The sequence below is a fragment of the Myotis nattereri genome (genome assembly GCF_964212035.1).
Source record: "Myotis nattereri genome assembly, chromosome: 5".
Classification (NCBI taxonomy): Eukaryota; Metazoa; Chordata; class Mammalia; order Chiroptera; family Vespertilionidae; genus Myotis; species Myotis nattereri.
Genome location: NC_138080.1, coordinates 88341190 through 88367385, shown reverse-complemented (window position 1 = coordinate 88367385; position 26196 = coordinate 88341190). Strand labels below are relative to the sequence as shown.

The window sequence follows — 26196 nt, the reverse complement described above, 5'->3', positions numbered from 1 at the left end:
AAGATATAAAAATACAGTCTATGTGCAGGGCCTATATTTTAACTTCAGATATTATAATGCTATCTAAAAACCCAATTTCAAACTAGATATTCAAGTCCTTAAACAGAACCACTCCTTGGATCTTGTCAATGAAGGGATGCTGGAGAGCTTTGCTCCTCCTCCATAATTGTGCACATAAGTCTTATTTAAGATTTACTCTTTTTTTTTTTTTTTTTAATATATTTTATTGATTTTTTACAGAGAGGAAGGGAGAGAGATAGAGAGTTAGAAACATCGATGAGAGAGAAACATCGATCAGCTGCCTCCTGCACATCCCCCACTGGGGATGTGCCCGCAACCCAGGTACATGCCCTTGACCGGAATCGAACCTGGGACCTTTCAGTCCGCAGGCCGACGCTCCATCCACTGAGCCAAACCGGTTTCGGCTTAAGACTTACTCTTATCATCCCTGCTGCTCTCCCTTCCCCACCTGACCCAGTTTCAGAAATTTCTAGTTCAGGACCATCCCAAAATACCTAGAATAATGCTTGAAATACAGCAGATACTCAATATGTATATTTTAGGTAAAATATTTAATAAATGAATTTTAAATGTCAGACTATAGTAGCAGGAGTAATAAAAATCCCCTTCAGCAATCTAAGCCAAAGACAACAAATTAGAGAAAATACATCCAAATGGATTCTACCAATTCATTTACTTAGGTTGAAATTATTGGGATATAGTACCAGGGAATATTTAGACAGAGGCTACACACTGTGATCATTACAAATAAGATGACTCTGGAAAAGACCATCTCTTCCCCATTTCTCAGGGAAACAGAGAAGTGGTAGAGTTTTCCAATGACTCTGGGTTGAAGAATACAGGGGCACTTTCTGCTTGGAGAAGATACGAGTAACCTAAGAGCTATAATGAAGATTTTTATTATATAAAAATAGCTACATGTGGCTATTTGATAAATTACCATTAAAAAACAATCAGTTCCTGTCTCACTAGCCACAGTGGGTACCATATGGGATAGTACAAGTATAGGACATTTCCATCATCACAGTAAGTTACACTGGAGGACTCTGCTCTAGAGGGTTGAGCTAGAATCAAGAGGTAGATGTTAGATAACAATGGCAGGATTCTGGTTCATTGAAACAAACAAACAAACAAACAAAAAAACCAACAACTTTCAAAACTACTCAAACTATCTTCAAAAAGGAAATAGAGTGGTTGTGAAGCAGTATTTCTCTCGTCCCCCATCCCAGGCTTTTTAGTGGGAAATTTTTATACGAATCTCATAAGCATATCTTTGCTACCATCAATCAACAAAGACATTTCTAAAATTCTGCCTATTTCCTTTCAATGAATATTCAACTAACGTGGCATTTCAAGGAGTCACAAGTGACCCGAGAAACATGTACTCACCAACTAAATGCAAAGTTTGAATTTTTGCTCCTATAGGAATTTTCAGTTTATTTTCAGGAGGAATTGGAAATGCTCCATTACGATTCCGAAACTTCCCCAAAATATGAACATGAGGCATATACGTCCAAATGGATTCTACCAATTCCAAATGAGAAGTCTCCACACCCTAGAAAATAATGCCAAAGCAAGCATAAGAAAGCTTTTAATTTAGCACCCAAAGCTTCTATTTCTGTATTATAAGATGTTAAGCATGCAATGGAACTTAAAAAGTTTGCTATGGATGAAATTTACATGTGAGTGAACATGGGTTATCATTATTTTTATTTATTTCATCAATTAGTTGATGTTAAATGTTCAACTAGAGGCACTTACCACTAAGTTTGGGCATGCCTGCAAAGCTTCCAGAACACCTGGAATGCTAAAAGCTTCATGGCCACGCACCCTCCGCCTCTCAAGGTATCTAGGGTGAAGGCCATATAGCTGTTCGACGTCTGGCATCTTCTTCAATAGTGTCAGAAAACTGGAATCTGTGAAGCCTGAGAAGTTCAAAGATATTTAGAGCCTAGTTCATTTTTCTGTCTGTCAGCATTTACTAGGCACTTTCCTCCTCCCCAAAAAGTACTCTCTGGTACATAAAACCTCAAGGGGTCCACAGACCCTGCAACCAAAAAAAATGAGTAAGGTAAGAAAGATCTTCATCTTCAGAAAGCTCGGTTCTCACCTAAATCCCATCCCAACCTAGGTTCTTTTAGTCCTAATAACTACTCTGTCTAGTGTTTATCTATCACTCCTTAGACATTTTATTTATTTTTAATAAAGATTTTATTTTTATTATTGATTTTTAGAGAGAGAAATGGAGAGAGAGAGAGAGAGAGAGAGAGAGAGAGAGAACACCAATGTGAGAGCGAAACATCGATGGCCTGCCTCCTGCAATGCTCCCTACTGGGATCCAGTACACAACCTGGGCATGTGTCCTGACCTGGAATCTCTCTGATCCCAAATCAAACCAAATCAAACTGACAGGTGCAAGGGATGATGCCCAACCAACTGACCCACACTGGCTGGGGCACTCCCTAGACATTTTACACCAGCAATTTTCAACCTTTCTCATTTCATGACACATATAAAGTAATTCCTAAAATTCTGCAGCACACCAAAAAAAATATTTTTTTGCAGATCTGACCAAAACAAAAGATATGATTTGATTGACTTACAAAAATAATAATAATAATAGTAATCACCTACCCTTAAAATTTTTTTATTGAATTTAGGGGGGGGGGGAGAGGGAGGAGAGAAATCAATTTTTTATTCTACTTTTTTATGCATTCATTGGATGATTCTTATGTGTGCCCTGATCAGGGATTGAACCTATAAACTTGGTGTATCAGAAAGATGTTCCAACCGAGCCATCCAGCCAGGGCCTAATTACCTATCCTTTTTGCAGATAACATGCTATTGTATACAGAAAACCCTAAAGACTCCACCAAAAAACTACTGGATTTAACAAATGAATTCGGCAATGGAACAGGCTATAAAATCAACATCCAGAAATCGATGGCATTTTTATACACCATAATGAAGAATATAAATTGATAAATAAAATAGAAACAGAGGCATGGGAACATGGAACAAACTAAGAAATCTCAGATGGAAGGGGTGAGGGTGGCAGAAAGAGATTAACCAAAGAACTTATATGTAATAGGGTGGTGAAGGCCTGGGGCAAGGGCAGGGGAACTGGATACCTGGTGGAGGGGGGCAATGGAGGAGCAAAGGAAGAACATCTATAATATGTAATACTATCAACGATAAAGACAAAAATTTTTAAAAAGATAAGGTGCCTATAATGTATATAAGGATTTTTGCTACCAATAAATAACCAATCAGATGCAACTTTATTATGTGACATGACCAGTAAGATGCAACTCTTGCCTGGCTGGTGTGGCTCAGTGGTTGAGCATTGACCTATGAACCAGAAGGTCATGGTTCAATTCCTGGTCAGGGCACATACCCAGGTTGTGGGCTTGATCCCCAGTAGGGGGCATGTAGGAGGCAGCCAATCAATGATTCTTTCTCATCATTGATGTTTTTATCTCTCTCCTTCTCCCTTCCTCTCTGAAATCAATAAAAATATATTTTTAAAAAATGCAACTCTATTATGGTTCAAGACAGGGCATTCATACCAGACAGCTATTGTGCTGGTTGTTGTCATTTTTTTTATTTGACAACCTGGGGCTTTTATTTTTAATGTAGGCTGTCAGAGAGCCAACTGTCTGCTCACTAATGATAAAAATAGTAACTCTCAAGAATAAAAATGGCCCTGGCCAATTTGGCTTAGTGGATAGAGCATCGGCATGCAGACTGAAGGGTCCCAGGTTCGATTCCAGTCAAGGGCACATGCCCGGGTTGCAGGCTCAATCCCCAATAGGGGGGCAAGCAGGAGGCAGCCAATCAATGATTCTCTCTCATCATTGATGTTTCTATCTCTCTTTCCCTCTCCCTTCCTCTCTGAAATCAATAAAAAAATATATTTTTTAAAAAAAATGAAACCCCAAATCACTATGTCTTACATACTAAAGTTTTCAAAAGTTGTGCTATTTGTACAGGGCTAGTTCGAATGATATGGTAACTTTAGCATCACAAAACTAGAGTAAGAAAGGATCTAAGAAATGTCTTGGTCTTTCTAATTATAACAATTCACATTATTATCCCGTACTAGAGGACTGATGCACAAAATTCGTGCAAGAGTAGGCCTTCCTTCCTCTGGCTGCTGGCACCAGCTTCCCTCTGGCAACCGGGACCCGGGCTTCCCTAGCAGCCCCAGCTTTGTCCAGAAGGATGTCCAGCCTAATTAGCATATTATGCTTTTATTATTATAGATAGTAACCTTTATTGACATTCAATGTGCTCACCAGTTTACATGTTTTCTCATCTATTCTCACAACCCAATGAAAAAGGTTATCACCCCATTTACAAATGTAAAAAATTAGCTTGAATTTAAAAGCTACCATGTGGCAGAGCCCAAATTCAAAACTAAATCTGACCACTGGCAATGTCCATTCTCTTTAATGGTACAGTACATGCTGCCTCTCACTAAAATGTGGGTAAAGTTCCACCTTCTTTAGAGATGGTGTGAGAATTCAAAGAGCTTGCATATGTAAATCATGAGTACTATATAAAAACCTTAGTTAGCATTATTATAGAGAGAATCAGGGCTCAAACTCAGAGACAGGCCAGGGTGGCATTAACAAGAATTAGTGAGATCTTATTCTAGACTAGAGACTGTTTGCTGCTTTGACTCTCTTTTTATATTTTTTGCAGCGATGGAAGCCTTGTGTTCACAGGTTTTACCCCAGTCTGAAAGAAGCCAGCAATGTACATACAAATTCTTCTAAACTGTTTAAAATGGGAGTTCTCCTATGCTGCTTTTTATATAGTGTATTGATCTCATCTCCAGAATTCCTGCTGGCCTAACCTCCATTAAAGTAAATCTAATATAAGGAATGGCAGTCATTTTCACATTGCCCTAATTTCTTTCCTGTTACAAATGATCACTCTTCAAGTAAGATGAATGCTTTGGTTTCTTTCAAGTATTTAAAGACAACTGTTCTAGCCTCAGTCTTTGCTTAGCAAAAAGGTATATACTATTGTTAACTAACTCTGGCCAACCCGTAAGAGTTACCAGGTGACTGAAGACCCTCTGGAAAGGATATGGTTGCCCAAGCTGTATAATATTCCAGTGATCCAGAGGTAATCTGTCCCATGCCACATAATAGAACAGAATAAGACAATTATCTTCTCAGCTCTTCACATACCCTTAAAGGCTCCCCTATACCCAGCCCCATCACATTTTCAAAATATCAGGATCTGGATACTTTGATGAAAGGTGGTTAAAAATTTTAAATTGCTAAACACAGTAACCAAAGGGCACTAATTCATGGATTGATGTTAACTGGGGGGGGAAAAATCCTGATTGGCCCTTAATTTTAATTCTTCCCTTTCAGATATGTTCTGCTTAAATAAAGTCATCAACTTTTTAAAAAAAATATATTTTTATTGATTTCAAAGAGGAAGGGAGAGAGAGAGAGAGAGAGAGAGAGAGAGAGAGAGAGAGAGAGAGAGAGAGACACCAATGATGAGACTCATTGATCGACTGCCTCCTGCATGCCCCACACTGGGGATCAAGCCCACAACTGGGTATGTGCCCCAACCAGGAATGACCTTCTGGTTCAAAGGTCCATGGTCAACCACTGAGCCACACTGGCCAGGCTCAACTTTCTTTTCTCAGGGTCTCTTTATCTGAGGTCCGTTTGTTGTGGTTAGGCTACTAACTTTGAGTTCTTTACCTGCAAGGCCAATGCCTTATTTGAAAATACCCAAGACCTAGCATAGGCCTTTTAAAAGTGCTAAAGAAATTCAAGTTCCAGAAGTGCAATCTCTGTGGCCTACTAGAGCAGCTTTACAAATATTTGTAAATATTTTTTTAACCACAGGGCACCATGAAGGAGTATAGGAAAACATGAAAAACTGCATTGTAAAATAAAGGACACTTTATCTAATGTGATAGGCATATAATTAGGTAATAAAGGGCTCAGTAAGTATTTTCTAATCATGTATTTGTGGATTAGGCTGATATAGTTCCTTTAAAGAATAGGAAATGAAAACAACAGACCATTAGAACAGGAAAGCATCAGGCAAAATGTACTCTTTTTAAATAGATTTTTATTGATTTCAGAGAGGAAGGGAGGGGGGAGAGAGAGAGAGAGAGAGAGAGAGAGAGAGAGAGAGAGAGAGAAACATCAATGATGAGAGAGAATCATTGATCAGCTGCCTACTAGGGATCGAGCCTCAACCCAGGCATGTGCCCTTGACTGGAATCAAACCCAGGACCCCTCAGTCCACAGGCCGAGGCTCTGTCCATTGACACAAACCAGCCAGGGCCAGGCAAAATGTATTTTATCAAACTAACCTAACCTTAATAATTTAGCTAAAACCCTGCCTCCCTACTTACAAGATGATTCCAATTGCCTATCTCAAGACAACAAGATTTGATGACAAGTTACCTTTGATGGAAACATAATTAATGCTAGTTTTCAGGTTAAATCCACTTACCACTTGGCATGTATTCCCACCAGCGCCCAGCACAGAGATCCACAACCCTCACAACTCTCAGGTACAGGGTCACTGCTTCCTTTAGCTTCCGGGAAAGACATTCCATACACATGATATCCTGCAGAGGGAGGTACCTTTGTGAGAAAAAGAAACTCATATTTATCAAGTGTATAAGGACTTCCTCTCCCTGATGGGTGATTTTTTCCTTCTTCCATTCTCCTACCCCTCAAATGAAATAAGACCTTCGGAATATTCATAGGGTTTTAAGATTAATAGACATATATGGCTTTTTACTAAAAACAGGTAAGTCAGCAAATACTCAAGTATCCAAATAAAAAGGTATTGAGCTTCCTCCAAAGGGTATTTAATAGAACCTGCCTTTCTTCTTTTAAGTTTTTAAGGACAAAAGAATCTCCAAAAAAAAAGTAGGAAGAAAAAAACCTCAACGCATTTCAAAACATGGTGTTAAGAGAATGCAAGGAAGATGAGAGCACTGATCATTTTGAGCATGCCCAATATTATTTTATAGCTTTTCTAGATCCATTTTCTGTAGCGTCTAAAAAATTCCTCTCTGCTCCCTCAACACCCCAAGAAACTCTATTTTCTCAGATAGGTACAGTAAGTTTATAGTATATAATTTTCCCTAGATCTTCTACCTTTTAGATCACACACTTTGATAAAAGTATTTCATAAACATTAAGTGAGAACACTTTATCTGAATTGCAATTTCCTCTTTTCCAACCTCGTTATATTTTCCTTCTTGAAACTGTTCAATTAACCTTTATTTTGCTGTTTCCAGTAATACCAACATGTTTTGAAAGATCAGAAAATATTCTTTTTCAACACCCTTCCATGCACACTTAGATTAATTTTTTAAAAAACATACAAGCTGCCCTTTATGGAGATGGTATCATGTCACAGACGGAAATCATTGTTTCACAACTTTGCAAGGTAGGCTGTTCAATGTTTGCCACACAGCCCTCCCCCATCTTTTCTTTCCTTCTCTGCTCTGCTGTGTTCCCTACCTCTTGGCCAATGTCAGTTGACTTTGGCCAATGTCAAGTCCAGGTAAAGGCTTTCTGCATTGCTAGTCCCCTACCTGAATTCTTCAACATCCCTCATTGATTCCTTTAACCCTACCCCTACCCACACTCTCAAAATAGTCCCTTCATTAAATTATCTTCAAATTCCAGCTGAGTGTATCTTGTTTCCTGCTAGAATCCTCACTGATAAAGTAGGTGCTATAATTATTCCACTTTGCAAGTGGTGAATTGGCTCAGAAAAAACCTGCAAAAAGTCAACAGCCAGGTAAGAGGGAGGAAGAGAAGATGTCAACACAGCTGGGTCTGAGTCTAAATCCTAAAAATTAAGCTAATTCTAAAAGAAAAGTCCAAGTATGCCTGATGAATATTTCTCTACTCCATTTTTTTCCTACCTCTGGCTCCTCTCCCTTCCCCTTTAAAACTATTTAAATAAAGAGAATCAAATCAAATCATTTTCTCTACCAAAAAAAAAAAAAGTATTACTGCTAACTTAATTTACAGCCTCCATAACTTAAAGGTACGCAAAATTTTCAGAAACTATATAACTACACATTTTACAAACAATGAAAAATATTGAGTTTAGTTTTGCCACTAAAACATTTTCCCCCAAATCACTGTTATGCAAAGTATTTGCCTCAGTTAATATTATACTCCCTTTAAATACAAATAGATCAGTAATCACACGAAGTTTATCTTATATCACATTTGCCCTCAGAAAAAGAAATGTTATTTTTTCTTCACAGATGCATAGTCAATGGGCTGGAGTTCAAAAGGCAGATCAAATACATTTTAGAAAAGATGTGTTTAACATGGCACACACAACAAAGATTAGGTTTCTTTTAAGGAAGCCATAGTTTTACTTATTTCATGAAAACATGCTAAGCAATTATCAAAAACTAAAACACTGGTCCTCAGATAAAAACATCAGAAGCTTAAAAATAAATCTTTTTTAGAATAAACAGCTCATACCCAATTTAAGTATTCAGCTTAGTTCACAGTTCTTTACATTCTGCCAATTTGCTGCATGTTTTTTGCATTAGAACCAGAATAACATCCTTGTGCTTGACTCCAACCCTTCCATTTTAGTATTCTGTTTGAACTGTATAATGTTATTTGATCCACTCTCAACCTAAAATACGATCCAATTTTGTTCATAGTATGTCCTTCCATCATTCACAAACGTCTAACACACATGCCTGGAAACAACTTTATCTATGATTTCTTCTGGAATTTTAATAGCTTTATTGTTTATTTCATTGATGCACTTAGAATTTAGTTGTCAGCTATGAGATAAGAACATGCTTTTATTATTTTCTCCAAATGGCTTTCAGGTTGTGACATCATCAATGAATAATAACCCACATAGCTTTTCCTCAGTGATGAATACCAAGCTTATTATAAACAAGATTCCCCACATATATTTGAATCTACATATGGCAGATATGGAGTTCCATCTATTTTACCCTACTGCCAGGATATCTTCTCCAATTCCAATCTTTAATTATTGTATATTTTTAAATGTATTTGAATATCTGATAAGGTTACACTCTTTTTTCAAAAAATTTTGGCTATTCTAGTAGACATTCTTCTGTAGGATGAACTTTAGCAGTTTTTCATTATGTTAAAAAAAAATTGGTTATTTTAATTGGGCCCCTATTCCCAGAACTAAACTAACAAAAACTGCACTATGTCACAAAGTAACAAACTGAAGATGATAAAGACTAATACAAATTTATATTAGAAAATAAAAATAAAGTATCCATGGTTCCCTAAAGTAACTCTACTTCTTAAAAACATCTAAATTTACAAATATTTAATAATTTTTAAAAATTCAAATCATCTCCAAGAACTTCATATGGAAATTTACTCTAGAAAATAATCTAAAATAATTGAAAATTCAGATGGTTAGAAAAGTTCACTGTAATTGTGTAAGAGAAAAACTGGAAACAATCCAGATGTCAGAACACAAGGGGTAAGGTAATTATCATGTCATAGGAATAGAACACAGTGACTAAAATGATAATTATGAAGACCATGTAGCAATATGAAGCATTTAAGCCATGCAGTGTGTGAGGTGCTTTAAAAGCATTATCTCATTGAATCCTTACTCATTGGTCCACAGCTAGTAAATGAGAGACTCAGGATTCAAACTCAGGTCTCCAATTCCAGAAACAAAGCATATTAGGATTTATTCATTGAATGGATCATGACTGAAGTAAGAGAGCAGGGGAAACTAGAAAGACAGGTTATTTTTGTTGATGTTGTGAGTTTTTTGTTTGTTTGTTTTGGTTTCTTTAACTACTATTATAATGCAATTTGGATAAAATATAATTCAAAAAAAGATTCTGAAAAAAAGTTCATCACAAAATAACTTTCATGTGTGCACTGCATATGGTAATGATAGGTATTATTTCACAAAACTTTTGACTCAACCACTTACATATATCTGCATACTGAGCAAAAATGTGTTTCTCAATGTGGGTTGTAGTAAAAAAAAAAGTCAGAAATGCTGCCTTACATACACAGTGATATAATAACAAAAGTCAACAAGTCTTTTAGTCAAAAAGAATTCCAAGAAGCCTGGAATGTTAACAGAGTCTAGAAAATATCTGTCCAATAGAACTTTCTGCAACAAAAGAAATAATCTTACCTAAAAATATGGCAAAGCACTTCATGTGAAAGCTGATTCATATAATCTTTTGTTTCCTCTGATACTGTTTCCTCAGGGATCTCATTATTCATGAGACATCTTTTAACACTTTTCTTTCGTGGACCCATCGCTGCTGCGTTATCTCCAATATAGAAGAGCAAATCTCCCCTCTTGGTTATTTGAATTCAAAGTACCTGAAAGCAAGCAGAGAACAAAGGAGATTAAAGTAGCAAATCAGATGCAGAAATTATCCCTATAAAACCTAGATACTAGTAAAACAACATTTACTTTAAAATACAGACAAAGATAATTACAATGGTACAGATCCCATTCAAATTAATAAAACTATTACACATAAGGCGCAGAACATAGTTTTCTGAAGAATAGTACAGAATATACAACAATTATTTAGAATGAGCAAAAATCCCAGGAACCAGGAGTCTTGGATTCTAATTTGTATTATGTTGCTTCTTAGCTAACTTACTCAATTTCACCAAGCATCAATTTCTTCAAATATAAGGCAAGAGCTTGCACTTCCCAGCCACTTGATTGCCACTCTCATCAACTGTACCATAATATTGCTCTTGTATCCAATCCCACTGGCTTTCAGGCCTCTATCAGCCCTCACCTGGGCTATAGCAATGGCTTCCTAAATGATATCCACCACTATAATGCCAGGGCCCGGAATAAAGCCTGCCACACAGTAGGCCTATAATATATAATTTGCTGAATAAATGCTTACCATACCATACTCCACACTGAAGCTAGAGTTATCATTGTACAACATTCCTCTGATTGCCTCCGAAGTGAAAAGAGCAAGATGTTGAATTTGCATAAAAGAAAAAGGACAGATATGTTTGTGTTGGCATGGGGCATTTTTGGCAGGATGCATGATAAAATATTAACAGTGGTTACCTCTGGGGAGTAAGAACAGAGATTTAGGAAAGTAGAAAAGGGACTTTTACTTTTCATATTCTTCTCCACTGTTTGAAAATTTTAGATTGGTCATGTGTAGCTCTTAAAAAACACACAATGACCGAATCAGCCTGCAAGAAATCCTAGTTTCTAGGATAAAATCTTTCCAATGTGGTCTCAAGTCACCTTTCCTATCTCACTTTTCAGTCCTACCACTTGCTCCTCAGGACACTCACTCCAGCCACACCAACATCCTCATTTCCCTTAAACCATCATTGATCTTTCATCCCTAATAACCTATTGACTCCCGACTAGGAAGTCCTTCCCTTCCTTATTTTTTGGCCTAAGAAACCACTAATTTTTGTGTTTTCTTTAATCTGCCTTCAGAATCTAGTTTAAATGTTAAGTCCTCTGTGAAAACTCCTCCCTGGGAGCTTCTACCATAGCAACTTGTAATATTTTATTCATCATGTCTCTGCCAGGAAAAGAAACTCAACCTCCTGCCTCTAAGTGATAACAAGTCCTTGGCTCATAATAAACCTTCAAATGTCTGATGTATGAATATCCATCAGTCCTTCCATTACTCATATGCATCCAGCAGCTTCAAGGCTGCTAAGAACCGTTTCATGTTCCTATTTGCTACCATGGCACTCAATGACCTCAGCAGCAAGCCTATAACCCTGCAAAAATGTAATCAGATGTTACTCTAATAAGGACACATCACAGCTACCCTGCAGCACGTAAATGACTCGACAAGACTATTAACGCATACAGAGTAATCCAACCATGGGTTAATTCTCTAGCTATCATATTTTAACGTTTCACCTTTAAAAGAATCTTCACAACTCTGCTCTGGCCAGGGAGCTCAGTTGGTTAGAGCAGCGGTCGCCAAGCAGTGGTCCGTGGGCCACTGGTGGTGTGTGAGGTCCGAAAGGTTGGCGACCGCGGGGTTAGAGCATCATCCCTACAAGCCAGGTTGTGGAGATTCTGGGTCAGAGTACATAAAAGAAGCAACCAATGAATGCATAAATAAGTAAGCAACATCTGTGTTTTCTCTCTCTCTCTCAAAACTCAATAAATTTTTTTTAAAGAAATTTTCACAATTCTATTCATTCATACCATACTGACTCTTCATCCTTTAAGTAAAAATCCTTCTTAGCCAAATCCACACCAATTCATAACTTACCCCCTTATCTACAATCCCACCTTTTATTGTCCCTTTATATTTGACAATTCTGTGGTTTTGTGTGAGTCAGATTTAGTAGCCCCAGTGTACAACCTACATTTGAATTTTTTAAACCAAACTGAATGCATCTTAAATATCATTGAGTTTATATAAGTTCACTTGTTTGGAACTCAGAGAAACATTTACTCACTAGATATAACATTATGCACATCATACAGATGTTAGGTCTTCTAGAAAGCCCACAAAAATCTCTTAAACCAACTGTAAGCATTAACTCTACACTAAAGGGCCTAAATTAGCAAGATTAACAAAACTTTAGGTGAGATTATATGTATATTTCCCATATCGTGCCTAGAATTAAAGACTTGGTCATGTAAGCTACCTACCTGGCAGTGGGTAGAATAGTGTCTGCCCCCCTTACTCTAAGCCTTTGGTGAGGAAAGGACTTGTAGAGGGGATTAACAGGTCAGGACCTATAGATAGGAAGTCCATCAGTCCTCTCCAGTCTAAGTAGGTGCCCCTGGAAATGTTCAGGACATAAAAAGCTTCCCCATTAAAGACTAATTTATCTTCCCTTAAAGGACTCATTGATCTCCCCTTGCCGCCACTCACTCTATAATGGACACCAAAATTGTTTTAATTAAAGTTGATTCATCTTCATTTACGTGAAATACAGCTAGGCCATGCTAAGCATTTCATCCCAGGCAATGAGTAATAGAGGCCTGATAGCCCTGTATGAGAAGAAAATACCATGCAAGACATGCAATTCCCGAGTGACGATGTTGTCTCTCCTGTCGGTGCACAGTCTCTCTTACATACTCTTATTTCAGTGGAATGAGGAATAAAAGCAAGTGAGAAGAGAAAATTGCCATGACTACCCTTCTATATCTTGGTTTCTTCCTACCCTTATCTCCAAAATATCACCATTTGCCACTTGAGAAACTCAGCGAAGTAGGAAAAGTCTAAAGCAGCAGTAGGTTAAAAGGGAAAGAGGGAAGGGGAGAAATTCCAGTTATCAGCAATAGATAGAGATGATGCATTGGAGGTGGCCTGCAGAGGAGTCAGGGAGGGTTAAGGAGACGTGAGTACAAATATGTGGACTATAGTTTGCAGCACTAGGGCTTATTTCCAGGGTTAGCAAGCTCTGGGGGCTTAGAGTCTAAATCTCAAAGAAATGTCATTCTGACAATTTTATAGAATCCCAGAATGTTAAAAGTGGAAGGGGCCTTCAGAGACTACCTAGTCACAGAGTTGTTCATTTTTTCTGGGCCACAAACACATCTGAGACTGATGAAGATGCACATCTTCTCCCCAAGAAGTAAACAAATCATACCCAGACTCATGTATGCTGACTCACATACATACAATTTCAGGGACACATCAAAGCTCACCCAGAGGTCCCTACCCGAGACTGGCATCCTCAATTTTCAGATGGATAAATAGTACCAGAGAGGATAAGTCACTTGCCCAAGGGCATATATTAAGTATCAGAGCTCAGGCTGCGATTCAGACTCCCCAACCCACACTATATACCCTATCATCAAGTCAGTCCTCTGCACCTTGGCTGCCTCCCTGCGCTCTAGAGATATGCCCCCGTGCTTGGAGATGGGCTTCTGGATGCTGTGATAGAACTGCATCTCTCCTTCCATCTAATTTAGGCTCCCACACAGTAGTCTACAATAGCCCTGGGTATCCTACAGTCATTCTGTAGCTGTCTGTTTAGCAGACCTGAGTCACAGGAAGTACCATTTTTGTCTTGGAGGCCCAAGTACACTCTAAGTAGTAAGCCAGTGTTATTTGTGAGTGTTCTTTAAACTAGGGTCCTTCCATAACACAATTTCTCTTAGACATGCATGTTCTTCTCCCAACCTGCCAGTTCAAAGCTCCCCCCATCCCAAGCAAAACTACACTATTCTCTACTAATTCAATTCCTTTTGATTGCTCCCAAATTTATCCCAGTCTTTTAATCCTCAGCCCTCAAGGCTTTCTCCACTTCTTGCACCAACATTTCCTTGCTTACAAAATCAAGTTATTTTCCTTTTAACCCTCTATTTCCATAATAGGGGTTTTAACACACTTTTTCACAATTCCCACAACTGCTAATGCCTATAAAGACCTACGTAAATTTACTCCTTTACTCTCTAAATGTTACAACTAAAAACCTTCCTATACCTGTTCCATCTTGTCAACATCTTCTTCCATCCCTAAATTATTCTAATTACTCCCTTCCTCAGATCACACCAGGCCCTCCAGGACATGTGTTTGTCTCTTACTACACACTTTATAGGGCAGAGACTAAACACCTTACAACTAACCAGAAAACTAAGGGACTTCTTTTACAAAACGTTCACAGTTCTGTATTAATTTCTCATCCCATATCTAATTAATAACAATCCTCTGGAGAAACTTCTTTTCATGATTGCTACTATCTATCCATCCATCCATCCATCACTTAAGTGACCCATCCCTTAACTCAATTATTTATTTACTGCCAACTAAGTGCTAGGGCAGTGATGGTGAACCTATGACACGCGTGTCAGAGGTGACATGCGAACTCAATTTTTTGGTTGATTTTTCTTTGTTAAATGGCATTTAAATATATAAAATAAATATCAAAAATATAAGTCTTTTACTATGGTTGCAAATATCAAAAAATTTCTATATGTGACACGGCACCAGAGTTAAGTTAGGGTTTTTCAAAATGCTGACACGCTGAGCTCAAAAGGTTCGCCATCACTGTGCTAGGGGGTGACAGACTTTCTCCCCATGAAGCTCAGAGTGGAGATAGATTTTACCACCAGTGTTGTACAACTCAGTCATTTCAATTATTATATCTTAAATTACTTTTCATTACTCTCATCAAAAATACCTTCTCCCAGCCCTAGCTGGTTTGGCTCAGTGGATGCAGCGTTGACCTGCAGACTGAAGGGTCACGGGTTCGATTCTGGCCAAGGGCACATGCCGGGGACACAGGTTCGATCCCCAGTGTGGGGCGTGCAGGAGGCAGCCAATCAATGATTCTCTCTCATCACTGATGTTTCTCTCTTTCTCCCTTCCTCTCTGAAATCAATAAAAATATATTTTTTTAAAAAATGCCTTCTCCCATTTAAAACTTCCCAGTGTCCTCATTATTCTAATCTATCTGGTCAAAGACTTCTCTGCCCTTCAGGCTTCTAATGCCTTCCTTTAGTTCCTCTGGGCTTCAGCTTACTCCTGTCAAAGTAATCTTACATGTCACTTAATTTGGCCCCATTTCTCACAGTAAAGATTTCGAATGTCTCCTACCGAGGACAGCCTCTCTTTCATAAAGAAATGCCACACCACATCCCCCAAGCTGCTTAGATAAAAAACAAAGCACAAACAAAAAACCAGGATTACAGTAAAGAAAAGCGTCAAGAATCATCCAGTCCAACTCTTCGTTTTCCAGATGAAGAAAGTGAGGCCCAAAGAGGTAAGTTGGGTTGCCCTAAGTCATCAAGGTCAGAAAATATCACTGCTAAATGAATCGAGGATCCAGGTCTTTTACCTTACCGAAATATGGTTTTCCTTTTTCTCCTATTCTGTGCCTTAGAATCTTTTTTTTTTTTTTTTACTAAAGTGTGCACCTCCAGGCACACAGTAATTTAAACAAACACACACGAAAGTCTCTATTTTTCACCTAAAGCGGACAGATGATTCACAGCACTGTATATTGTAAAGAGAGGGAAAGAGCTTTACGAATCACCTAAACCAGTAACTGTCAAAAATGAAGTTTAAAATCACAAGCACAGATTTTTCAATCTATATGCCTCCATGTGTACCCTCCAAACCCCACCTTTCCCTCCCCCCAGAAAATCATGGCCTTATGGAACCATTATTCATTCTTCAGTTGTGCTGGGACTATGGGAAAGGGGATTAAGAACCAGCGAGTTTCCTTTGCCAGATGAGAAATCTCAAGTCCATAGAGTGGAAGAGATTTGCCCAAAGTGAACCGGTTAAGTTAAGCGAGTTTTACGACACATAAACAAGGTCTCCTCGGTTTCACACCGGTGTGTTTTACGCTGCTGGTACTGGTTTATAAAACACAGTCTTCAGGGCAGAGAGCCCCAAGGCGAAGGAAGCACAGGGCCCTTCCTAAGAGCCCAGGTGCCCTTGGCCGGTTGGAGTCTGAAAAGAAACTCGGTAGACATCTCGTCTCAGTGACCTCCGGGCTACGCAGGATGCAGGAAAGACATGCTTTTCAGGTCTGTCTTCAAGGGAAGACTCTGAAAGGGAGCTGGGAATCCGATTTCCTGAGCGAGGAGGGCCAACAGAGGCACCCAACACATTCATTTCACAGATGAGCAACCTGTGCCACAGAAAGGCTCATGGGCCTGGGCAAAGTCACACAGTGAGTCGGTGGACGAAGTAAGACTAGACCTCGGGGCTCCGGACCCCGAGCTGGCCGCCACGCCAGGATGTATTCATTCGTGGGGCATCCCCTCCGTACGCCGACTACAGGCCTTCTTCTAGTCCCGGCTGAACCACCGACTAAACATTAACATCCTGGAATCCGTGATGCCCGGAATGAAATGGGGTGCCCCTACTTGTCTAGGCCCACAACCCCTGTTTTGTTCAAGAAAGGGCGTGTTCTTGGGCCAGGTTCAAGCAAGGAGGCAAACCCCACAACCAGGGCCTAGGAGGCCGAGAACCACAAGCCCAACCCCTGCCCTCCCGGGAGCGATAGGCCCGAAAGGGGCCCGAGACCTACAGCCAGGAGGTCGGGAGCCCGGGAGCCGCCGTCCCGCCGCCCCCATGCAGCCGGTCGCGCCCGGCTCCGCGGCCCGCCTCCCGCCCGCAGGCCCCGGCCACCGCCTACCTACGCCGGCCCTCCGTCTGTTATTGTGGTCGAGAGGGAGGGAAAATTGCGACCGATGCTTCCCGCGGCCCCCACCGCCGTGGTACTTCCGCTTCCGCCGCCGCTCGGGCACTTCCGGAATGTGGTCATCCAGGGCTGGGCGCGCACCGGCGTCCATATTGGGTGTGGGACACAGGCGTCAGTGCGCCGGAGCCATGTTGAGAGTGGCCTCCCAGCGTGGGGACACCCCCCCCCCACACACACACACCCACACCCACCCACACACACACACACACACACACACACACACACACACACCTGTCACGTGACACACACTTCTGTCACGTGACAGCGTCGCCGTGGCTGCAGTCCCACGCTGGGCACATATCCAGGGCTCTGGCGGTTGCAGCCAGCCGTTTGGACTGAGAACCGGAAGCCCGTAATGGGCCATGCACCGCAGGATTTAGGGCAGGACGGAGGTGGGTCAAGGGAGAGTTCCTCCCCTCCCTGCAGAGAGACCACATCAAGCACTTGACCTGTAAGCCTCAGTCAGCGGTTCTCAACCTGTGGGTCGCGACCCCTTTGGCGGTGGAACGACCCTTTCACAGGGGTCGCCTAAGACCATCCTGCATATCAGATATTTACGATTCATAACAGTAGCAACATTACAGTTAGGAAGTAGCAACGAAAATAATTTTATGGTGGGGTCACAACATGAGGAACAGTATTGAAAGGGCCAGAAGGTTGAGAACCACTGTGTGAACATGGACATCGTTATGGTCCCTACTTAATCAACCTCTGCAGAACGTAATGGCTTCACACAGTGGATCATGGTTCTGCCGAGCTTCTGCGGGTGGACTGGGCTCCGCTGGGCAGTTTCAGTCCGAGCCTCATCCCTGCGCGGCGGGCAGAGGTCCGCGGAGCCCGCAGCTGACTGCCGGCGGAGGGGGTGCTGCGTGCTGGCTGCTCAGGCCGGCAGCGTGGAGGAGCTCAGCTGCAGCTGTGGATCCAGGTGCCTGCAGGCGCCCTCGCCCTCCGCGTGGGTTTGTCACAGCCCAGCGCCCGGGTTAGAGGAAGCCCTCGGGAGCGGGGCCGCTACAGGACAGGCTGAGGTCCAGCCTGGAAGCCCCCGAGCCTGCTCTGTCCCACCTCCGGGCAGGGAAGCCACCGAGCCCGCCTGGAGCCACGGGAGAAGGAAGGGCTTCACCTCTTACTGACGGAGTGGCAAAGAATGTGTAGCCATCTTTAATTTACCAAAGCACCTCGTTTGTTTATTTTTTAATTCTTTTTAGACATATGTAGATTTTATTAGCACAGGTATCAAAAAGGAAGGCGGGGCGCTCCACCCGTAAAAAGTCTTGAGTGCACATGAATGATGCTTTACATGATTTTTTTCCAATTGTGGTAAAAAATGTAACAAACATGAAATTTACCACTTTAATCATTCTCAAGAGTAGCATTAAGTATACAGGGTGGGGCAAACGTAGGATAACAGTTGTGAGGATGTGAAACACACAGGTTATTCTTGTGTTATTATTTGTTATTATAGTATTTTCCATGCAACTGTAAACCTACCTTGCCCCACCTGTATTACTTACGTTGTTGTACGACCACATCACCGGCCACTTCCAGAACTTTTTCATCTTCCCAAATTGAAATTCTGTACCCACTAAAGGGCAACTCCCATTCTACTCCCCACCTCCACCCCCTACTCCCATGCTACTTTATGTCTGTAGGTATCTCATGTAAGTGGAATCATACAATATCTGCCTTTGCTGTTTTGCTTCTTTCACTTAACATCATGTCTTCAAGGTTCATTCATATTGTACCATGTGGAAGAATTTCCTCTCTTTTTAAGGCTGAGTAATACTCCATTGTATGTACAACCCAGAGGAGGGAAGCATGGCATCTAGAAAAAATAGTGCCACAGCATCTGTTGTTTTTGTTTGACTTGCATTCATTTCTCCTGGCAGTAGTGCCTGCATATTTTTTGGAGAACAATTCTTTACCCTCATCTAATCCATATATTGGGGACTGCCCCCTAGCCCCTGCAGTGCCTTGTAATTCAGTTCATTTTAATGAGAGTTGAGTATGCTTGTAGCCATAACAACTGATTCAGGAATTTTATCCTAAGGATGGGGGTTGGATGGGTTGGTCAAAGTCTATCTGAAAAGGAAGACAACATCAAGGAAGACATGGATGGATAAAAAAAAAAAGGGAGGGGGAGAAAAATTTCTGGAAACATTTTTTAAAACTGAATCTAGCCATGCCTAAATTCAGAGATCTTGTGGACTTTTCAGGAACAGGTGCCATGGAACCAGTTTCCTCCCACCCCCACCTTTTATTCTTTTTTCTTTCTTATTTTTTTTTTTTTAACTTCATTTACTTTGAGTTGGATTTTCTTTTAGATGTCAGTGCGTGCGGTTTCCCCACTAGAGGGTGTAGCTCACTCACTGCGTTTGCTCAGAGAGGTAATGCTGGCAGACAGGCATTTACTGCCACCTGCTGGACTAGTGCAGGGTCCCAGCCACAGAGTTCACTTCCTGATAGTACCCTTGTCTTAGGAGGACTGGGACAGCAGTCAGATAACAAACAAGGCATGGCTACAGGGATAGAAACTGGAAGAGGACTAAAGTGTCAGGTTGAAGACTTGATCTCAAGAACCATGAAACCTCCTTAGTCTTAAAAAGAAAAAAAGGTAAAGGCAGGAATGGCAAATAGGTTTTGTCACCCCTATCAAATCTGATTGCCAAGGCATGCCTGGATTTCTATGTTAAGATTTGGAGGCCACATCTAGCTCAGCAGAGTGTACTGGTACATACTATCATTGGTTACTGGTATCTGGTATGGCATGGATAGAAGCAGGAGGATGGGATATAATCGATACTGCCAATCTATGGGTTTCTCAGCAGGACTACTACTGGCATTTCAATGGTTCAGTCTTCACTGTGTGACACTGTCCAGTTCATTGCAGGGCCTTAGACCACTGAATGCTAGTAGTACCACTCCAGTCACTGTGATGAGCAAAAATCAAGTCCCCACATACTTTAGGTGCCTCTTATGAGAAGAGTAGTGCTCTATTTGAAAATCATTAAGTTTAACCAAGAGTGACTTGACTTGGATTGAATCACCTGAGGATTGAACTAGAGCTCCTAAAATTCTTTAAGACTAAAGGGAAAAATAATTGGGATTTTTAAATTTTGTTTTTTAGATCCAGAGTCCAGACTGAGCTTGCCCTCAGAAAGGAGTAGGGATTGAGAAAGTGAAGACTTTCCAGCGATAGGGAGAAGATGCCTATGGGGATAGGGAGTCAGGTAGAACCTTAAGCAGGGAACAACAGCCAAGGCTAGAGTTGAAATTGGTAAAGAAGCAGTCACTCATATTAGAGTAGACGGGGGATGTGGGTATTTTGTAGGTGGGATAATGTTCATGTTTTCCCTGTCTTCAGACGTGCTTTTGGAGTGGCATGATCTTTGGTTGCAGAGTGGCTTTTTCAGATGCTAATGTTCTTTGCAATTATGTTAAACAGGAGAACATCAAGGCCCATCTGTGAGCAGGAGGCCAACCTGTAGCAATGTCAAGGTCAGCTCCGGTGTGTCATGGATTTTCTCTTTTTCGCATTTTGTCATTGTGTTTAATGGTCATTCATTTTCTTGATCCCTCACTGGACTGTAAACTGCACAAGGGCCTGGACCTGCTTTGATTACCACTGAAGACCCAGAGTCCAGCTAAGTCTCCCAGTCTCATGAAAACTGAAAGACTAGTTACTGAATAAATGAATGAATTGTCCAATTAGCCTATCAGACTGAGTGGCTTGAAGTTAGGAGTCACTTCCTATTCAGCTCTGTATTTCTAGAAACAAACAGTTCTGGTGCAGCTCATTAAATATATCTTGAGTTAAAGAGGAGCTTTCCATAAGGTAAGATTTATTAATTTTAAAAAATAAGGTAATATGAATTCCACTGTTTGAAGGAAAGACAATGCTCAATTCAAGCGAGCAGATTCAAGGGTTTTTGGCATTTTCCACTGTATTGAATTTGAAGAGTGAAGTTCAAAGCTCTAAGAGAAATTGACATAAATAGTTAGATACCATTGGTAGAAATATAACCTTTCTTCTTCCTCACTTAGTTATACTACAGTAAGTATTTTAAGGGAAGAGAGACCTTGATTTGTAATCTCCTGACTTATAAATAGCCCATAGGTAGAGATTTGCCTCTCCCCTTACAACACCCCTGACATACTTCTGCTTTATAATCATGGTGAGACATCATTAGAGCTTTTAGCAAATGTGTGAACTTGTATGTTAAGAATAGGAGGAGGGAAAAACAATGAATCACTGAGGAACCCCGGAAAAAGCTCACTTTCCTGAACCAGACGTTACCTTAAAATAGACATTACCTATAAAATCACCATAATGATGGGTGCCTAATGGGTGCCTAATATATTTATATTTATATATATACATATATATATTACTTATTATGTATAATATATTATATATAAAGATATATATTTATATATAAAGATATATATACATATACTTTTTCAATTATAGTTTACATCCAATATTGTTCTGTATTAGTTTCCCATGTACAGATAGTGGTTAGAAAATCATGTACTTTACAGAGTGGTCTCCGCAATGTTTCAAGTACTCACTTGGCACCATACACGGTTATTATAATGTTATTGACTGTTCCCTATGCTATAATGTACATCCCTTTGACTAGTCTGTAACTACCAGTTTGTAGGAAAAAGGAGATAGGGTCTTTGAGGCTCACTGTGAAAGTGCTCTAAGAGTTGCAAACAAGAAGGACTGGAAAACGTAAGTGAATACATTTATTTGTCTTCTTCAGCAGAAATCTAATAACAACAGAAAGCCAGTTGCTACATTTTGTGCTAAATTATAGTCAATGGACTTTCACTATTGCATTTTTCATGCAAAAAATAAAAGTGGTCCATTAAAAAACAATTAATAGCCACAGAGGAGCTATTGTGAAATGATAAAAAACATTGTTCATCTTCTGTAAATACTTCTTATCTGACATTGGCAAAACAATTTGAAGTCTTTTCCTTTTATGTGTAAAAAGCAAATAATTTCATCCTTTCTACCATGCAGTATTGGTATGGGTCTCATACTTCCCTGATTGGGAAAGTACTTTCTAAGTTATAGAAAGTTTATAATCATACTAGAGGCCCGGTGCATGAAATTCATGCACAGGTGAGGTCCGTAGGCCTGGCCTGCGATCAGGGCTGATCAGGCCAGGTTGATCAGGTCCAGGCCAAAGAGGAGGCAATGGTTGCTGGGCCTAGTGCAGAAGGAACAGACACCGGATGCTGATGCTGCCATCATTGGCGCTCTGCCACTGCGCGGTTCCCTGCCTCCCTACCTCCTCCTCCTCTTGCCGTTGCACCGCCCCTGGGCGGGTGGGTGGCAGGCCAATCGGAGCCTGCTGGTCAGGGGGAGGGACAGGGCACAGGAGGTTGGCCGCTGGCCCAGAGGAGGGGGCCGAGGGCCGCAACCACCGCCACCCACCCCAGTTCCCCATCCCAGCCCAGGGCTCGACCCTGATCAGGCAATCAGGGCCTGCTGGCCAGGTGGAGGAACCGCGGGAGGTTGGCTGTGGGAGCGCACTGACCACCAAGGAACAGCTCCTGTGTTGAGTATCTGCCCTCTGGTGTTCAGTGTGCATCATAGCAACTAGTCGTTCTGGTCACTTAGGCTTTTAAATAGATAGATAGATAGATAGATAGATAGATAGATAGATATAGATGGATATATATAGATATATAGATATTATTTACTAGAGGCCCGGTGCACGAATTCATGCACCAGTGGGGTCCCTCAGCCTGGCCTGCTGGATCGGGCCAAAACTGGCTCTCCAATATCCCCTGAGGGATCTAGGATTATGAGAAGGTGCAGGCCAGGCCAAAGGACCCCATCAGTGCACAATTGGGGCCACAGAGAGATGTGGGAGGTTGGCCAGCTGGGGAGGGGCCACGGGAGGGCTCCAGGATATATCCAGCCTGTCTCACTCAGTCCTGATCAGCCAGACCCCAGCAGCAAGCTAACCTACTGGTTAGAGCATCTGCCCCCTGGTGGTCAGTGCACATCATAGCCAGCAGTTGAGCAACCTTAGCATGTCATTAGTATATTACGTGTTGATTGGTTGAATGGCCAACAGGTCAATTGGACACTTAGCATATTAATCTTTTATTATATAGGATAGTAATAGCCTGGTAATATTAGTATTTTTTTTCTTTCCCTGCACCTAACACAGTTTGGGGGGACCAGGCCTGCAAGGGAGTGGTTAGGGGGTGATCAGGCTGGCAGGCAGAAGCGGTTAGGGCAATCAGGCAGGCAGGCAAGCAGTTGGGAGCCAGCAGTCCTGGATTGCCCCACCCCAAAACTATTTATTTATTTATTTATTTATTTATTTATTTATTTACTTACTTACTTACTTACTTACTTACTTATTTAATTCAACAAGTATTTATGATGCCCAGACACTGTGTGAAGTGCTAGGACTAAGTCACAAACCTGCCTGCTGACGTTATGGAACTTATGTTTAGTGGTAGGCCAAAAATAATGAAATAGGAAATAAAATATCTGGGAGTTATGAGACTCAAGAAGGAAAGAAAAGCATATTAACATGGAAAATATCAGAGGTAAATCTATTTTAGGGAGGATGGTCAGTAAAGGCATCTATAGGGGAGAAATATTTAGGCTGAAACCCTAATGATGAGGAACTAGACCTGTGAACAGCACGAAGAAAACATTCTTGTGGGACAGGACAGTTAGCCCAAAGGCCCTGAAGCAGGAGGGAACTTTGTACTAGTATATCTGAAAATATTAGGAAAGAAGAGTGTGTATGGTTGGAGCATATTTAGCAAATGAAGCAGTAAATATAACCTCAGATTTGTAGATAAGAACCTGAGGTTTGGAGGACTTTTGAGACTTTCCCAGGTCACTTTAGCACAGGGGCAGGTAGGGCTAACCCCAAGGTCTTCTGACTGATTGCTGAGACTTGAGGCTTTAATCTTATCTTGAACAGGGTGATTTTTCCTATAGCCATGATTTTCAAACATTTTAGGAGCAAAACTCCTTTTCAAATAAAATCTCATATTAAAACCTCATGTTCAAAACAGGTAACGAGAGGCTTCTCTGCTGGAGCTTGAGGAGGGGACTCAGAATCTCAATTGTTTAGTTCCTGCTACCCTCCCCCGCCTCAGGTTCAGCCAGTGGAACTGAAACCGCAATGACATTGTTTTTAGTTTTAAGAATCACGTCTCCAAAAAATGTGGGAGTGTCATCAGTCACCTACACAATATTTTCTCAAAAGAGGGTTCTGTTTAGAGTTTGCTGTTTCCACTTACATGTTAGCGAAGCAGTACACACAGGAATTCGGATATGTAACATTATTGGAGGCGCATAATGGGCTGGTTCTAATGGAGCATATTTGTTTCCGTTGTACAGATTTCTGTTGATAATAACTGCACAAAATTTCCTAAAACAAAACTCACAGGTCAAACTCTCCATCCTGCAATGATCTCTTAATAGCTTCTATTATAAATGCTTGGGAATTTTTATTTTTTGTATAGCAAAGGTGGAAATTTATTGAAGAACAAGTACAGATTCCTACATGGGGAGAGGGAAAGAGTCCCACAGAACTGACTCCCATGTAGTGAGAGGGAAGAGTCCCCGGGAATTTTTTTTTATGCAGAAGGAAGATAATGATAAAATATGTCTCCTTTTAAACTTTGAACATTAAAACTTCCTGTCTTTGAAGGCCTGGGGAGGGGGTCGGGCTCTGGCAGAAGAGGTCAATGTGGGCAAAAAGGGGACATATGTAATACTTTCAAAAATAAAAATTTAAGAAGAAACAAAAAACTTCCTGATCTTAAATTCAGCAGCCAGATTCTTTGGAATTTCCACTTTGCAAGGCATCTGAGGCAAACCGGATCTTTTACTGTGCAATATATATCTACAACCTGTCAGAATACCATTCTGGGCAGTGAAAAAAATGACTATCACTGCCTTGGCCAGTGTGGCTTGGTTGGTTGGGCATCGTCGCAGCACCAAAAGGTTCTTGGTTCAATTCTAGGTCTGGGCACATCCTGGGTTATGGGCTCGATCCCTGGAAGGGGACGTGCAGGAGGCAGCTGATCGTTGTTATGTTCTCAGATAATGTTTCTCTTTCTCTCTCCCTCTCCCTTCCTTTCTTTCTAAAAATCAATTTTAAAAAATGACTATAACTACTGTCTAGAAATGACTACTACCATTGTCCAGGTACCTTTGGAATCCTTTCGGTTAATCACACACACATACCCCACCCCATAAGAAGCCTGCTTCAATACCATGGGCAAAAAGTGAGGAGGACTTGAATATGGGAAAAATTTAAAGAGGAAAAAAATTAAAAACAAAAATGATGAGCTTTAATTGCCAGTGGTTATATAAGCAGATGGAAGGGCAATAAGAGACAGGGATGAGTCCTGGTTTTCCCCAGAATGTGTTTGACATAAATGTTTGGATTGAGTCATAATGGATTGCTATTATGGAGATTTAAAAAATGGTCAAATGTTAGCAGTTTCATATGGTTCAATCTAATAGAAATACTCTAAGCCTAAGCCTGGAAAAAATCATTCTTATGCAAGAAGTAGCAAACTTACCTTTTGTGGAATTTCACCAAAAATATCTGAAACAAAAATGTTCAAATAGGATCAAATAAAATAATACAGTGTTGAGATGTGAAGAGTTAATTAGTCCACTAAGTAATATCATAAATTAATAACCATAAGTGTCATAAGAAAATATGTGGCTCTTCCACACAAGGTTTATCTGGCCATGCCTGGTTCCCAAACACTGTTTGCTTCCTCTCCTCATGCCTGGGACACTTACTGTCCCATCTGATAATTCACCCTTTGTCCATTCCTAGGTGTTATCTGACCTTAGGCAGGGGAGGTTTAAACCCAAGCTTTATCATCTGGGACTCAGCAAACCATCTACTGCTGGGCTGCTCATTGTGTAGACCCATTTTAGAGAAATGTCTAGCTCTTCTGACACAAATCT

General features: G+C 40.8%; 1 protein-coding gene across 2 annotated transcripts in view; it reads right to left on the bottom strand.

The window, feature by feature from the left end:
* FBXO38 (F-box protein 38) overlaps positions 1–17256 on the bottom strand; it is a 54175-nt gene extending 36919 nt beyond the window's left edge. For both annotated transcript variants that reach the window (XM_081091841.1, XM_081091842.1), the window contains exons 1-5: positions 17151–17256; positions 10213–10406; positions 6520–6653; positions 1783–1946; positions 1411–1576 (exon numbers count right to left, since the gene is read on the bottom strand). In XM_081091841.1, the coding sequence (XP_080947967.1) occupies positions 1411–1576; positions 1783–1946; positions 6520–6653; positions 10213–10340 (592 nt within the window). In that variant the 5' untranslated portion in view covers positions 10341–10406; positions 17151–17256. The remainder of the gene's footprint in view (positions 1–1410; positions 1577–1782; positions 1947–6519; positions 6654–10212; positions 10407–17150) is intronic.
* Between the last annotated feature and the right edge of the window lie 8940 nt (positions 17257–26196).